The sequence below is a fragment of the Rhinoderma darwinii genome, chromosome 11, assembly GCF_050947455.1.
Source record: "Rhinoderma darwinii isolate aRhiDar2 chromosome 11, aRhiDar2.hap1, whole genome shotgun sequence".
NCBI lineage: Eukaryota > Metazoa > Chordata > Amphibia > Anura > Rhinodermatidae > Rhinoderma > Rhinoderma darwinii.
In genome coordinates, this window is record NC_134697.1 from 42,301,095 (window position 1) to 42,316,494 (window position 15,400).

General features: G+C 46.5%; 1 protein-coding gene across 1 annotated transcript in view; it reads left to right on the plus strand.

Annotated features, from left to right (window-relative positions):
• Nucleotides 1-15,400, plus strand: part of FAM13C (family with sequence similarity 13 member C) — a 302,988-nt gene that overhangs the window by 263,490 nt on the left and 24,098 nt on the right. The window contains exons 13-15 of the mRNA XM_075841177.1: nt 10,281-10,491; nt 12,725-12,863; nt 13,867-13,948. Of these exons, the coding sequence (XP_075697292.1) occupies nt 10,281-10,491; nt 12,725-12,863; nt 13,867-13,948 (432 nt within the window). The remainder of the gene's footprint in view (nt 1-10,280; nt 10,492-12,724; nt 12,864-13,866; nt 13,949-15,400) is intronic.

Genomic DNA, 15,400 nt, shown 5'->3' on the forward strand with positions numbered 1-15,400 from the left:
CACAAAACAGGAATTACAAACAAAGTGATCTAACAGTATTTTGATAATCAACACTGTGGAGTCATAGGCAAGGGTAATCAAGAAGAGGCCGTACTGAAAGAAGAAAAAAGGAATAAGGGAAGGCCTCCATGACTAAAATAGATGGGAGGGACACAGAGTTGGCTGGCCTATGAGAGGAAAGGGGGGGGGGACAGCAGGAGGGCTTGAGTGAGAAGGGGTGGGGATTGAAGGGGATGTACCTGTTTCCTGTTTGTGCTCTCCCTCTCTTCGCCAGGACACAGAAGCAGGAACATGTTTGTTACCCCTGCTGCGTCTGATGAGGAGGCTATGGAGCTGTTGCGGGCCGCAGCAGCCTCTCAGGGTCCTGGATGGCTCGGAGCACGAGTAGCGACGCTGCTGCAGGGACAATCGGGCGCTCCGGTCCAGGAGCGAGCAGAGTCGGCTGGAGCAAGCGGGGAGCGCTCTGTCATGCCGGTGGTCGCGGGGCTGCTGGAGCAGGCCGAGGTACAGGACCGGCGTACCAGGGGGTCGGGCAGGAGAAGAGGAGAGCCCGTTTCCCCCATGACTCAGGCCAGGGCTGGCACTCCCGGCGTGACGCGCAGCACGAGGCGCTCGCGCCCGCCCGCAAGGCTGAGTCCTGAAGACATCCCGCGGGCGCGGCGGCGCAAGAGGAGCCCATCAGTGGACCCTGCAGGCCAGACCCCAGGGCGGCCTGCCGCTGCTCTTTCGTCTGGTCCTGGGAGGAATCCCAAAACGCGGCAGCGCCCGGCGGCAGCGGCGAGGAGGACGCGGCCTTCACTTCCGGTCACATCCTCTCCTTCTTCAGCACGTGGCGGAAGGGCAACGGCGACCCTGCATGGTGATGTGCCAGCCAGAGGGTCGGCTCATGGTGTCGTCGAGGTGGAAACGACCAGAGGTCGCAGGATGAGGTCGGTGGTTGGAGTGCCAGGGACGGAACAGCTCGGAGCTGGTTCAGCGGGACGGATGAGGCATGAACTGGACCTCGGCCAATTGGATGATGCGATGTCACCCCCCCTTTACTCAGACGAAAATCGGAATTCCCCGTGCACACATTGCCAATGCGGACAGCGCCAGAGGGAGTCCGGAGCATTGGAGGACGGTGAGCGGCGGGCCTCTCCACGTGGACATGGGGGTCCGGCTGACGGGCTCACAGCCCCTGGGCAGCCTGGTGAGTTGACACCTACGTTACCATTTCCAGCTTTATTGATGTCGGGTATCGGTGTAGAGGGTGTCGAGGCGGTGGGCGTCGCGGCGGAGTCGGGGGTCCCGTCGCTACAGGCGGGTGCGGGGGATAGTTTGGCGGAGTTAGTGGGATGTTTAAAAGTGTTAGTGGGGCGGCTAGGTGGTTCCCCTTCCCAAGAATCGTCAGGTGTGGCGCCGGCCGCGGTGTGGGGGGGCAGTGTTGGAAGCGCTCCGGTTCGTCAAAACGGTGGGGGGTTGAATGCCGGGGCAGCGGTGGCAGTGGCGGCGGCGGTTCAAACAGACTCGCCAAAGGAGGTTGATAGGGTGCGTCTTGATGATCGTGCGCGCGGGGAGGTTTATGTTTGTTATGAGGGCCCGTTAGGGGCGCATTTAAAGCAGGAGGTAAAGGAAAGGATTTGGAAGGACGAGTATGTGGAGATTTTTTCCTTGCTTCCGCTGGAGAAGTTTAATTTAGATAAGGTGAAGCGGGATGAAACAAAAAAGGATGAGGAAGAAAAGAGACGGTACAGGTTGATTCCAAAAACGTTCGTCAATTGGATGCAGGCTTTTGCAATTTTGGCGAGCGTTATTGGGGAAAAGGCGCCAGATAATTGTTCCGGCTTGTTTTGTTATTTGGATGCGGTGGGGGAGGCGCATCGGGTTTATGGGGGCCAGGCCTGGCTTCGTTACGATGAGCAGTTTCGGCAGAGGAAAGCGGTGCGGCCGAATATACGGTGGGACCATAAGGACATAGCCTTATGGTTGAAAGTGACGGCACTTTATAAGCAGGGGCAGTCCTTTCCCGGGAGCGGGAATGCAGCAGGAACTTCTGGCGGGGGTAGTCAGGCCTCAGGTTCAAAATTTGGGACGTGTTGGCAGTTCAATGAGGGGCAGTGCAAATTTGGAGCGACGTGTAAATTCAAGCATGCGTGTTCACATTGCAGCGGGCAGTCACATGGAGCGTCTAAATGTTTTAAGAAGGGTAAACGACAAGGGGGAGCCAGCGGTGCGTCTGGTTATGGGGGAGACTCCGGTGAAACTCATAAAGATGGCCCCCTTTCTAAGTAGGTACCCCAATAAGGAGGGGGCGCGGTTGATTAGTTTAGGTTTTGGTTACGGTTTCATTATTCCGCCCCCTTTGCATGAGGTCCCTTTCACGCAGCGCAACCTTAAGTCGGCATATCAGCATGCGGGGGTAGTCTCGGAAAAAATCCGGAAGGAGATTGATCTGGGCAGAATGGCGGGCCCCTTTAGCACGATCCCAGTTCCAGGTTTGGTGGTGTCACCGTTAGGGGTGGTTCCAAAACGAGAAGGTAACAAATTCCGGCTTATTCAGCATTTGTCCTTCCCGAAGGGGGCGTCGGTTAACGATGGCATTGACCAGGATCTCTGTTCTGTGGTCTACACGTCGTTTGATGCGGCGGTAGCGTTGGTACGTGGTTACGGAAGAGGGGCTCTGATGGCAAAAACTGATATTCAAGCGGCGTTTCGTTTGTTGCCGGTTCATCCGGACAGCCAGAGGTTGTTGGGATGTTATTGGGAAGGGGATTATTACATTGATCGATGCCTTCCCATGGGTTGTTCGTTGTCGTGCGCGTACTTTGAGGTGTTTAGTTCTTTTTTGGAATGGGTAGTCAGGGAGGTCGCGGGGGTGGAATCAGTTATTCACTATCTCGACGATTTCTTGTGCGTTGGCCCGTCGTGTTCGGGGGTTTGCGCAAATTTGTTGGAGACGGTAAATTGGGTGTCAAGGGAGTTCGGTGTACCCTTGGCTGTGGAAAAAACTGAGGGTCCGGTGACGACCATTTGTTTTTTGGGAATTACTATCGACTCCGTAGCAATGGAGTGCAGATTGCCGGAGGATAAGTTGGGGGATTTGCGGTTGGTAGTGGAGCGAGCGTGTCGGATTAGGAAAATTACGCTACGTGAATTGCAGTCCTTATTGGGGAAGTTGAATTTTGCCTGCCGCATCATGCCGATGGGCAGGGTTTTTTGTCGGCGGTTGGCAGCGGCGACGGCGGGGGTTCGGGAACCCCATCATTTCATTTGTCTGGCTGCAGAGCACAGGGAAGATTTACAGGTCTGGCTCCATTTTCTGGCACAGTATAATGGGCGCTCTCTTTGGATGTCCCGGGCGTTAGATAGCTTCGATTTGGAATTGTTCACTGACGCGTCTGGGGCGGTGGGGTTCGGGGCGTTCTTTAAAGGTCAATGGTGCGCGGGAAAATGGCCGGTTGCATGGGTGGAGGCGGGACTGACGCGTAACTTGGCCCTACTCGAACTGTTTCCCATCGTGGTGGCGGTCACCATTTGGGGAGACAGGTTCCGGGACAAAAAAGTGCGTTTTCATTGCGACAATTTGGGGGTGGTGATGGCTATAAATAATACTTCGGCGTCGTCCCCTCCAGTGGTTCGCTTGTTGCGTCAGTTGGTGCTTTCCTGTTTGAGTTTAAATGCATGGGTGGTGGCGGTGCATGTTCCCGGGGTAGAGAATTGTATTGCTGACGCGCTTTCTCGCTCGCAGTGGGATCGTTTCCGGCAGCTGGTCCCGGACGCGGAGTTAACAGGGGTGGACTGTCCCAGTCATCTGTGGGAGCTGGTATCCAGGCGGCAGGTGCATTGATTAAACGTTCACTGGCCAGTGCGACGTGGTCGTCGTATGCGGCTGGATGGAGGCAATGGGAGGAGTGGGTGAGATCTTTGGGAGATGTGTGCTCGGATGATGATAGGATGGTGGCCTTGCTGTTTTGGTTGGGGGATGCGTTCGCCCGGGGTTGCACGGTCGCTAAGGTTAATCGCTTCGTGGCGGCCATTGCTTTCGGTTGTAAGTTACGGGGGTTGGCAGATATCACGAAGCGGTTTTTGGTGGGCCAGGCATTGAAAGGGCTGAGACGGGGTGTAGTGGTGAGGGATAAGAGGCGTCCCGTGTCATTTCAATTGTTGTGTTCCCTGGAGGTGGTGGTGCGGCAGGTGTGTCGTTCAGAGTATGAGAGCAAGCTTTTCCGGTTGGCTTTTGCGTTAGCCTTTTTTGGAGCTTTTCGGGTAGGGGAATTGGTTTCCCCCAGTTCGGTGAGAGCGGGGGGCTTGTTGCAGGATAATGTCGATTTGTATGAAGACAGGGTGGAGATAGTGTTGCGAAGGTCCAAAACGGACCAAGGAGGGGCAGGACGTCGAGTGGTTTTGCTGGCGGTCCCAAAGAATCCGGTTTGTCCAGTGTTGTGTGTCAAGGAGTACTTGGCGGGTTTAGATCTCTCAGACGGGCCGTTGCTGCGGCACGAGGATGGCTCGTTTCTGTCGCGGTATCAGTTTATTTCGGTTTTCAGAAAGTGTCTGGTGGCTAGTGGGGTGCAGGCAGAGCAATACTCGTCTCATTCTTTCCGTATAGGGGCAGCGACGGAGGCGGTGAGATGGGGTTTAGATGATGCAGGCGTGCAGCGGATAGGGCGTTGGGAGTCGGCGCGTTTCCGTTCTTATGTGCGCTTGAACATGTTGTGATATATTGATGTATAGCATGTTCCGGGTGCGTGCGTTTCCGCCTGAGTATTAATGGTACGCGGCAGCAAGAGGTGGTGCGTGTATGTTCTTCATTTGTTTTGCAGGCCGTGACTCATGCATGGTGTGGATTATGGGACATTCTTTTGTGTACTGGGGTGCCCTTCGCGCGGATGTACGGCCGGACGGTCGACAGCTCAGGATTCCGCGGGACGCGGCGGTTGTGAGGTGGATGGGTATACGGGGAATGACATGGAACAGGGTATTGCCCGAGTTTCACAATTTTGTACTGCTTGACAGGGCGCCGGAGGTACTGGTGTTGCATGTGGGAGGCAACGATTTGGGTATACGCCCTTTCCGGGAGTTGGTACGGGACGTCAAGCATGATTTGCTCTGCTTATGGGCAACTTATCCTAAATTGGTGACGGTGTGGTCTGAGATGGTCCCTAGGAAGAACTGGCGGATGGCCCGTTCTGTGGGAAAAATTAACAAGGCTCGCATTAAGGCTAATAGGGCCATATCGAGCTTCGTGACGCGTAATGGTGGGGTTGCGGTGCGCCACTGGGATCTGGAGGCTGGGACAGGCAGCTACTGGAGAGAGGACGGTGTGCACCTCAATGAGGTGGGGATGGATATGTGGAGTCTGGCTTTGACCGATGGAATTGAGCGAGCGGTGGGAGTGTGGAGGAGCTCGCAGGCGTGAGGTGGTCAAGGCCTGTTTCGCTTTGGCGGGGGGGAGTCCTTGAAGTAGGTCGTAAAAAGTGGTGGGGGGAATGCATCACGGGATGCACCCCCAATTTGTCGGCTTCTTAGGGTGTTACCCCTTTTGAAAGCTGGGTTATATATATTTATATATATATGGTGGTCATCTGCAAAAAGGTAATTTGGTGCTCCTGGGCCGGGTTACGGCTGGGGGTAAGGTATTTGTGGGCAGATGGCCAAAATTAAGTATCGGTGGCTTCAAGGACTTGCCCCTGTCATTCTGGTTGGTTTATAATGTTATGACCCTGATAGGGTCGCAGTGGGTTATTTGTTGTTATGATGTATCCCCTTTTTTGGGGATTCAAAAATTATGGTATTTAAAGTTATTGTTATTTAAATAATAAACGGCTGCTGTGGCCATTAAAATCCAACTCTGTTTCAGTGTCTGCTTTGGGAGGGTAGATTTACATAAGGGGAGAAGCGACTCGACTTATTTGAGTCAAGAAGAGGCCGTACTGAAAGAAGAAAAAAGGAATAAGGGAAGGCCTCCATGACTAAAATAGATGGGAGGGACACAGAGTTGGCTGGCCTATGAGAGGAAAGGGGGGGGGGACAGCAGGAGGGCTTGAGTGAGAAGGGGTGGGGATTGAAGGGGATGTACCTGTTTCCTGTTTGTGCTCTCCCTCTCTTCGCCAGGACACAGAAGCAGGAACATGTTCCCGCCCGCCCGCCCTGATGTGGATCGGTTGACCGCGGCAAGAGGTTGCTGCGGATGGTGGTTCTTCTCGTCAAAGTTTATTTGCTTATTGACATTTGTATTTGGGGGAGGTTAAATTTTGTCATTGCAGCTGCGGGGGGGAGTCCTTGAAGTAGGTCGTAAAAAGTGGTGGGGGGGAATGCATCACGGGATGCACCCCCAATTTGTCGGCTTCTTAGGGTGTTACCCCTTTTGAAAGCTGGGTTATATATATTTATATATATATGGTGGTCATCTGCAAAAAGGTAATTTGGTGCTCCTGGGCCGGGTTACGGCTGGGGGTAAGGTATTTGTGGGCAGATGGCCAAAATTAAGTATCGGTGGCTTCAAGGACTTGCCCCTGTCATTCTGGTTGGTTTATAATGTTATGACCCTGATAGGGTCGCAGTGGGTTATTTGTTGTTATGATGTATCCCCTTTTTTGGGGATTCAAAAATTATGGTATTTAAAGTTATTGTTATTTAAATAATAAACGGCTGCTGTGGCCATTAAAATCCAACTCTGTTTCAGTGTCTGCTTTGGGAGGGTAGATTTACATAAGGGGAGAAGCGACTCGACTTATTTGAGTCATGCACTATGATGTCACAGAACAGGGATAACATAGTAATGTCACAATTAATGATTAAGAACCATAGTAATGAGAGAGTATATAGATAATAAACACACTATCATAATTCAAGTATAATGCACACAGTGATATCACAGTACAGAGAATATTAGGGATATACAGTAAAGGGATAATTATCACAGTTATAAAGCTAAACTTTGGGCCCCATCCAGTCTGACGGGTGAGGTGCGACTGCAACCTCTGCACCCCAGTTACATCCCTTCCTCCAATACTTTCATGTCTATGGTGCCTGCATGATGGTTCTCCGAGAGCAGAGGCGAAAAGAAGGATCAAATGAGTTGGATTCTAACTTTCTCAGTAAGATAAGTGGCATCATAGTGCTTGGCAGCCTCTTATCCAGGGGCGTAACTAGGAAAGACTCGACCCCATAGCAAACTTTTGACTGGGCCCCCCCCCCTTGTAGATAGTGCCTTTTTTACAGCCCCCCTGTAGATAACGCCATACAGCCCCCCTGTAGATAACGGCATACAGCCCACCCTGTAGATAACGCCATACAGCCCCCATGTAGGTAACGCCATACAGCCCCCCTGTAGGTAACGCCATACAGCCCCTCCCTGTAGGTAACGCCGTACAGCCCCCGCCTGTAGGTAACGCCATACAGCCCCCTGTAGGTAACGCTATACAGCCCCCTGTAGGTAATGTCATACAGCCCCCTGTAGGTAACACTATACAGCCCCCTGTAGGTAACGCTATACAGCCCCCTGTAGGTAACGCTATACAGCCCCCCTGTAGGTAACGGCATGCAGCCCCAACCCCCCCAAAAAATCCAACCTATAGTGTGTCCTACAAAAGACATGTATCCCCTATCCACAGGATAGGGGATACATGTGTGATCGCTGGCAGCGATAGGGAGAACAGGGGACTGAAAGTCCCCCGAAGTTCTCCATGACTAACCTCTGACTTCCGGGGTCTGCGCAGCTCAATAAAAATTAAAGGAGCGCTGGTCACGCATGCGCACAAGCGCGACAGGCGCTCCATTCATTTCTATGGAGCTGCCGACACAGACCCCGGAAGTCTGAGGTTTGTGATGGAGAACTTCAGGGGACTTTCGGTCCCCTGTTCTCCTTATCGCTGCCAGCGATCACACATGTATCCCCTATCCTGTGGATATCCTGTGGATAGGGCATACATGTCTTTTGTAAGAAGAACCCGTTTAATGGCAGAGCGGGGAGATACCTCCCTGCTCTGCCGTAGTGTTCAGTGCAGTCGCGCTGTCGCAGCCATAGCGGCTGCTAGCGGAGCCTCCGTCCATGGTGGGGGCCCGTGTAGGCGGGCAACACGGGCCCCCTCATGCCGCGGGCCCCGTAGCAGCCGCTACGGATGCTATAGCGGTAGTTACGCCACTGCTCTTATCCCAATGTACCTATTGAAATAAACATGCACACTGCGGATCCATGATCACCGTAGCACATGCTGAATCTTTTTCAATCATAGTCTATCCTTGGTATTTGGGTAGCATTTTTTTTACATTGACATCAGCATAGGGAAAAACATGAGAAAATCATGTTTTTTTAAATAAAGTACCGTGGTTTTGCGTACTAAATATTTCCTAGAATTACTTACACATGTTTTTTTTTAAAATGGCCACGATCATGGCAACACTACTTAATTATTATTATTTTTGTTTTTGCATGTATGCCACGTTAGAGAGGAGAACCCTAATAAATGTACCAATAAGGGGCAATTAAGTAAACACTACAGTCATTAATGCAATTAGTTGTTATAATATTAGGAACATGGGCGTTAAACAAATTCAAATAGTGATATATATATATATATTCAGATGATTCATTTTCTTACTTTTTTGCCCATGTAAGACATTGTTTGCGGTGCAGACAAAATAGCATATGACGTTTTAGTAGAGCAGAATTGCAACTGATGTTGTTTGTGCATTGTATTCTGTCTTGAGGACAATGGTAAAATTATTTGCATCGCTAGTGAGTTTTTTGCATACTCGCAGTTTAAAAAACATTTTTGTTTACAACAAAATAAATCAGAAATGCCATACCATCGCGTTACTGAGGGCTCTGTGACTGTGGTCTCTGTGGCTACTACGGAGGGCTCTGTGGCTGTTACTGAGGGCTCTGTGGCTACTATGGAGGGCTCTGGCTGTTACTGAGGGCTCTGTGACTGTTACTGAGAACTCTTTGGCTATTTCTGAAGGCTTTGTGGCTATTACAGAGGGCTCTGTTTCTTTGGGTTCTGTGGCTGTTATGGAGGGCTCTGTGGCTGTTATGGAGGGCTCTGTGGCTGTTACGGAGGGCTCTGTGGCTGTTACTGAGGGCTCTGTGACCGGCACTGTGGTTGTCACTGTTATGAAGGCACTGTGGAAAAGTAGAAAGTTTGCCAATGTGATCTATGAGCCTCTTTTGACATGGCTGTCAATAGACAATAGAAATACTATCCATGGTTTATTTTTTAGAGGCCCAACTATAGGAACAACCTTCATAAAGTAGATGTCATTAGAAAACATACCAGAAGTCTATATGCCGGTAGCAAATTTCTAGGCACAATGACCGCCAGGTCCCTGAGACATGTCCACCCCTTTGTGAAACGACGGTACCGCTGCCACCATTGCACATCATTTTACCTTAGCACACGGTGACTGGAATTTTCCTTTTTGTATAAACATTCTATAGTTGTAAGGTTTTTCTTTTTATAGTTGGTTTATTATATATGTGTATAGGTTCAGATAGCACCAGATATGTGGAAGGATGGGGTTTTGCACAGATAGGGGCCCAACCTGAAGATGAGTATAAAAGAGTATCCGGCACACCAATTTCGAAACAAAGGGTAATTTTATTTTGTTTTTAATGCCAGTAGCATTCTGCTACTGGCATTAAAAACAAAATAAAATTACCTTTTTTTTCGAAATTGGTGTGCCGGATACTCTTTTATACTGGTTTATTCTATATGTCAGAGGTATTTGTGAACTGAAAATAATGCAGACTCTGCAGGAAATTACCTCTTTCTGAAATAAATTCTTTCTGTTTAATATGTTTATAGTTACAATTCTTCCATGCTTTTAGGATTGGGTATGTTTTTTTTTCCGCATGTGGTTATTTATGTAGAACAATACAAAAATATAATAAATGGGAGAATAAATTGTAAGGTTGACTGCAGTAGGTACAGATATGAATACAACAATGCAGAATATATAACTAAGATTACACATTGAATATTCATTGATTACAAAAGGTTACTGGGGCTGCTGGAAAACCATTGCACTAAGCCTATATTTTGCTTATGGGGCAGCAGATATTGGCTATCACTGGTCACAAGTAATTTATCCACCTATTTGCATAGGGAACAATTTGAATAATACTGTAGGTATTCCATACATAATGGCTAATACGCAATTCTCTATGTATAGGTTAAGCAAATGGTTTAGTCCCTATCCTTAATTCGCATTGAATCGGATTGAAAATACTTTTGATATGTGAATATGCATTTCATGCAAACAAACCTATTTTATTGTTTCTTCTACTTCAATTTTAGAGCCATCATCAGTTCATAGGGAGCTACAGAGCGATGCAGACCATGCGACTGATGATAATCGAAGCTTTGAGACCAGCCGGCTCTTGTTCCACATCACTGATGGAGATAATCCATTGTTGTCCCCACGCTGTTCTATCTTCAGTCAAAGTCAGAGATTTAACTTGGATCCTGAGTCTGCGCCTTCCCCACCAAGTACTCAGCAATTCATGATGTAAGTAGTTATTTTATGTTTTGCATTTGTGAGATATATGGTAGTGAAGATATATACTGACACCATAACATATATAGTGCAACAGCAGAATGTAGGAATCAATTTACTTTCTTCTATAACATGCTCATATTGGGAATGTTGAATAGAGTTTATACATAATATATATAATAGACAAGGTCATTCTCAGTTGCTCTACCTATGTATCACGTCATCCTACTGCCCAGAGTGTTTACTTGATCTGCTCTTTCCTCTGTATAAATAAATATTCCCTCTGATACAGCATCCTGTATTATTTTTAAGGCTGACAATTATAAATTTCTATACATTTACATACTATAATTACAAAAGAAGGTACTTGTATTCACTTTTTAGAGACCTCATGAACAAAAATCACTATATAGGTTATTGAAAGGGCTTGTGTTGTTTAAAAACACAAATTTTTAAATACCCCTTTAGATAATTTTGTGTTAATATAGGGGGTCACTACTTTTGGATCCTCATCTCTTAGCCAGAGAGTAGAGTGGCTATAAAGAGCATTTCATAAGCATTATGGCAAATAGCACATTCATGTTAGTGGATACTGTGTAATGCTTCATTTCACCTGCGGTGGCACTGCAGAGAAATTGAACACTTGATTACTGGTGTCCCAGTTTCTAGAGGTTTTGTTAGGGGACCATTCTAACAAAAAGTGATTTTTAAACTACAACAAATACTTTTAAACCCTTTCCGACATTTGACCTAAATGGGCAAAGATTTCTCACAAATTTTTGTAACTGCATGGTATGCTGATTTCACGAGCTCAGAAGCTCAGCTGGTACCGTTAGCAGTGGGTATCAGCCGTATTCTACAGCTGGCACTCAGCTGTAATGCCCGAAATCAGAGCTAGCTAGTTCCAAAAGATGGAAGGTACACCATTAGTGTGACACTGGCCTGTGCATAAAGGATTGCTTCGAGCGTACCACACATCTGTGGAATATTCATTTTACTATTTACCTTATTGTTATACCACCTTATTATGCCCTTATGTACTCTGCACAACTTACATATGGCTCCACATTATAAACGGAAATACCATTAAAATCCCAAACAAAACTACTACCAAACAAAATCTGCGCTCAAAGAGCCAAATGGCTCTCTATTCATACTAAGCCCTGCAGTTTGCTCAAACCGCAGTTTACGTCCACATGTGTGGCAATGCCATACCCGGGAAAACCCGCTTAACAATATATGGGGTGCGTATCTCCAGAATACACAAAGCTGGCCACAAAATTTTGCGCACTGAACTGGCAAATCTGGGGAAAATTGCAATTTGCAACATCTGCTGTGCATTAATTTCTGGAAAACACCTGTGGGATGAAAACTCTCACTACACCCCTTGATAAATACCTTCACGGGTGTAGTTTCCAAAATTGGGTCACTACTTAGAACACGAATATGTTTTTGCGGCCGCAATTCACATTCAAAACTGCGGGTGAATTGCAGACCCATTAATTTCTTTGGGCCCATGCACGTGCATTGGCCGGGAGCCCGGTCTGCAAAAAGATAAGACCTGTTATTATACGGGCCGCATTTGTGCTCCGGGCTCATTGAAATCAACGTGTGCACGGTCCGTGATTTACGGTCGGCCCGCGAATGACATTCCGTGGCCGTCTCTGCTGCAATCACAGGCCATGCACACTGCGACGGTCGGATGGTTTTTTGGCAAGTACTGATAAATAGAACTTATTCTCAATCGCACAAATTTCTTCAACAATATCTGCCCCATGTGACTGCACCCTTATAAATATTGAGTTGCGTTTCTCTGTGAACACCTTTGGGATGAACTAGAACTGAGACTGTGATCCAGGACCTCTCGTCCAACATCAGTGTCTAACCTCACAAATGCTCTTCTGGATGAAGAAGCAAAATTCCCACTGCAAAATCTTGTAGAAAGTTTTCCCAGAAGAGTGGAAGCTGTTTTAGCTGCAAAGGGGGCACCAACTCCATATTAATGCCTATGGATGTAGAATGGCATGTCATAAAAGCTCCTGCAGGTGTAATGTGCAGGTGATCCAATACTTTTGTCCATATAGTGTATGTAAGACAAAGAAATTCTTCTGGACGCTCTGGAGTCATCCCATTGCAAACTTTTCTGACTCTGAAATGGCTACCTTCAAACTGTATAAGATTGCATTCAAAATCATTGAAGATAAGATAGTGACTCTTTTAGTTGATTCTTTTGCCATCTTTGAAGGCCAAGAAGTTCATCAAGAGGGAATTGTGAAGATCAAAAAGAACCCTTGACCGTTATACAACTCACCAAACAAATACAGAATCTGAAGAGGAAGATCAGAAAATTTGAAGATAAATTTGAGCAGGAGAAAAATTATCGTGTGAGTATATCACATATATATTCTGGAAATAGAGCATGGACAATGGTTAACTATAGCCAACAGTATCATAAAGTTTCCAAAAGTGTGACCTCTGTCAGAAGGACAGGAATGCCTTTTTATTATTCCAGAAATGACATAACGTCCTCTGGCTCTGCATGACAAGCTCCTATTATAAAGTGTTTGTGATTGCCATTTACAATAAAGGTCAGAATCTGTTAGTTTCTCTGTATGTTTTACTTGTGCTTGGTCACGATCCAAGGCACATTGTACTGAATCTTTCAAACCACACTTCTTTATGTATAGATGTGTTTAGATCTAGTGGTCAAATAAAACCTGATTGTAAGGTTCTCTGGAAACCAGCAGTTGTTCGGGGAGTAGCCCAGGGGATTGTGTTATTCACTTAAAGAACCTAGATTTCCAGACTTCCCTTGTTGCGGACTGGAGAACATAAGCAGCAACTAGGATTAGTGTACCGGGAACAGACAAATGTCCTGCACAGATGTAGCCATCTTTATCTTGACTTTTAACGCATTGAATGCACAGTGTCAAGAAACTTGAACTTGGCTTTTTCAATGGCTTTTGTTTTGTGATATCATGCTGCAGCAAGTTATCAGAGTCAAGATAAACTTGGCTACATCTGTATGTGGAGTCCAGCAGTCCATGCAGAGAACAAGCTAAGGGGTACTCCATATCAAGGCTGGTGGTTTGCAACAATGAGGCAGTACAGGGCAAGGACCGCACATACAGGGCAAGGACCGCACATAGGAGAATAGCCTTAGCAACTAGTGGCGCCAAAGACAAGTTTAAATGGTGTTTCCTCTATATCGACAAGGTGGGACACTGCACTATTGTGCGAGCTGGTATACTGCCCAGCCATATTATTGTCCATAAAGCAAGTGGTCCAGTCCTGTAGAAACATTATGATTTAATTGAGTAATATTAATTAATAATTTTTTGCATTGATTTAATCAGTTGTTTAAAAAAAATTCTATCTGTTCTTTAGCCTTCTCATAGTGATAAAACTTCCAATCTTGAAGTTCTGAAATGGATGAATGACCTGTCGAAGGCTCGTAAACAGCTTAAAGGTACGTTTTATTTTCTACATGCAGCGAATTGTGATTTAATAAGTAAAGCTGGCCATATCTCACAGACAAGATGTCCCACAGATCAAGACTGAAATATCGGCTCGCTGCTGTCCTGGCCAAAGAGACAGCTCAGCAGGGTGTTGGGTGACTTGAAGGATTGTTTAGATCTCTGGGAGATTTATAATATTTATTCATAATACATTGTAAATCCCCCTCTCCCCTGTTGTCAGCACTTGTTATAAACACTACATGGGCCAATTATGGGCCTGATTATCAGATATTGGGTTCTGTGTGCACAGTCTAATTCACTTTATCATCCAGTTTACATTTTCTTATGACACTGAACACTTCCCATATTCAGCTGATTATTTAAAAAGTATTCTGCAGTCATTTTAATGCTTTCTAAGATGTTTGGCAACCGGATGCAAGGCAGTGAATGGTTAACCATGCGCTGAAAGCATATAAACACTGCAGCCAGCATTAATATTGGTACAGTTCAATGATATGTTGGTGATAAAAAGGTTGTTATATCAAATCGGGTACTTATATAGCATCAACACCAGTTTCTAAGCCCATATGAGGCCTCAATGACAACCTTTTTTTTTTTATAAATCTAAATAGGTATAAAAAAAAAACCTGTACACGTTAACTTCTTAATATAGCTTTCATAGACCTACAATTAAATGATAAAAATTCAGGCTACATGTAGCCTCCACTAGAGGGAGCTTGGAAGCTTATTGCAAACATTTATACATTGAACTCCATAATAAAATAGTATGCTTCTAAGCTCCCCCTAGTGCAAGGCATTTGGAGCTGCAGCACTTTTAAGATGTATTGAGAAAATTAATTCGGCACAGAGTATTAGACTCAAACATAAAATGGTGTTTAAATTCACATTCACCAAGCCAGGTACACATACTGGAATTAATATTAACAAACTTTTTTAATCTGATCAATACAAAAACAACTATCGATATGTCAAAATAATCACACATTCAACACTCACTAAAATTTCTAGTGTTCTGGTCAGACACCATCTTGAATTTCAGATTGTACCCTGCTTTCTTTTCCTCCATGGGCTGTTTGTGTAATACCAGATGTGTAGCCATGCTACCATCTCTAAAAGGGAACCTGTTAGCAGCTTTTAGCCCTCAAAACTGCTGACAGTGCTATATACAGTGTGGGGCGTGCAGCCTAACAATACCTGTGTTGTCGGTCATGCAAGTGTCATGACTGAGAAATCTACATTTTGATGTCTCCGACGCCATGATCACAAGTGCCGCTCTTGGCTCTGAGTGACAGCTGTAAAGCTATCATTTAGAGTAGAGGGGAGGGGCTTGCAGCGTTCAGTAAAGAGGGTCCGGAGCTCTGAACATGAAGAGGCCACCTTCCCTTTAAATAATATGCTACTATTGGCCATTTTACTGGCTGAGCAAAACCATTTTGAAACCT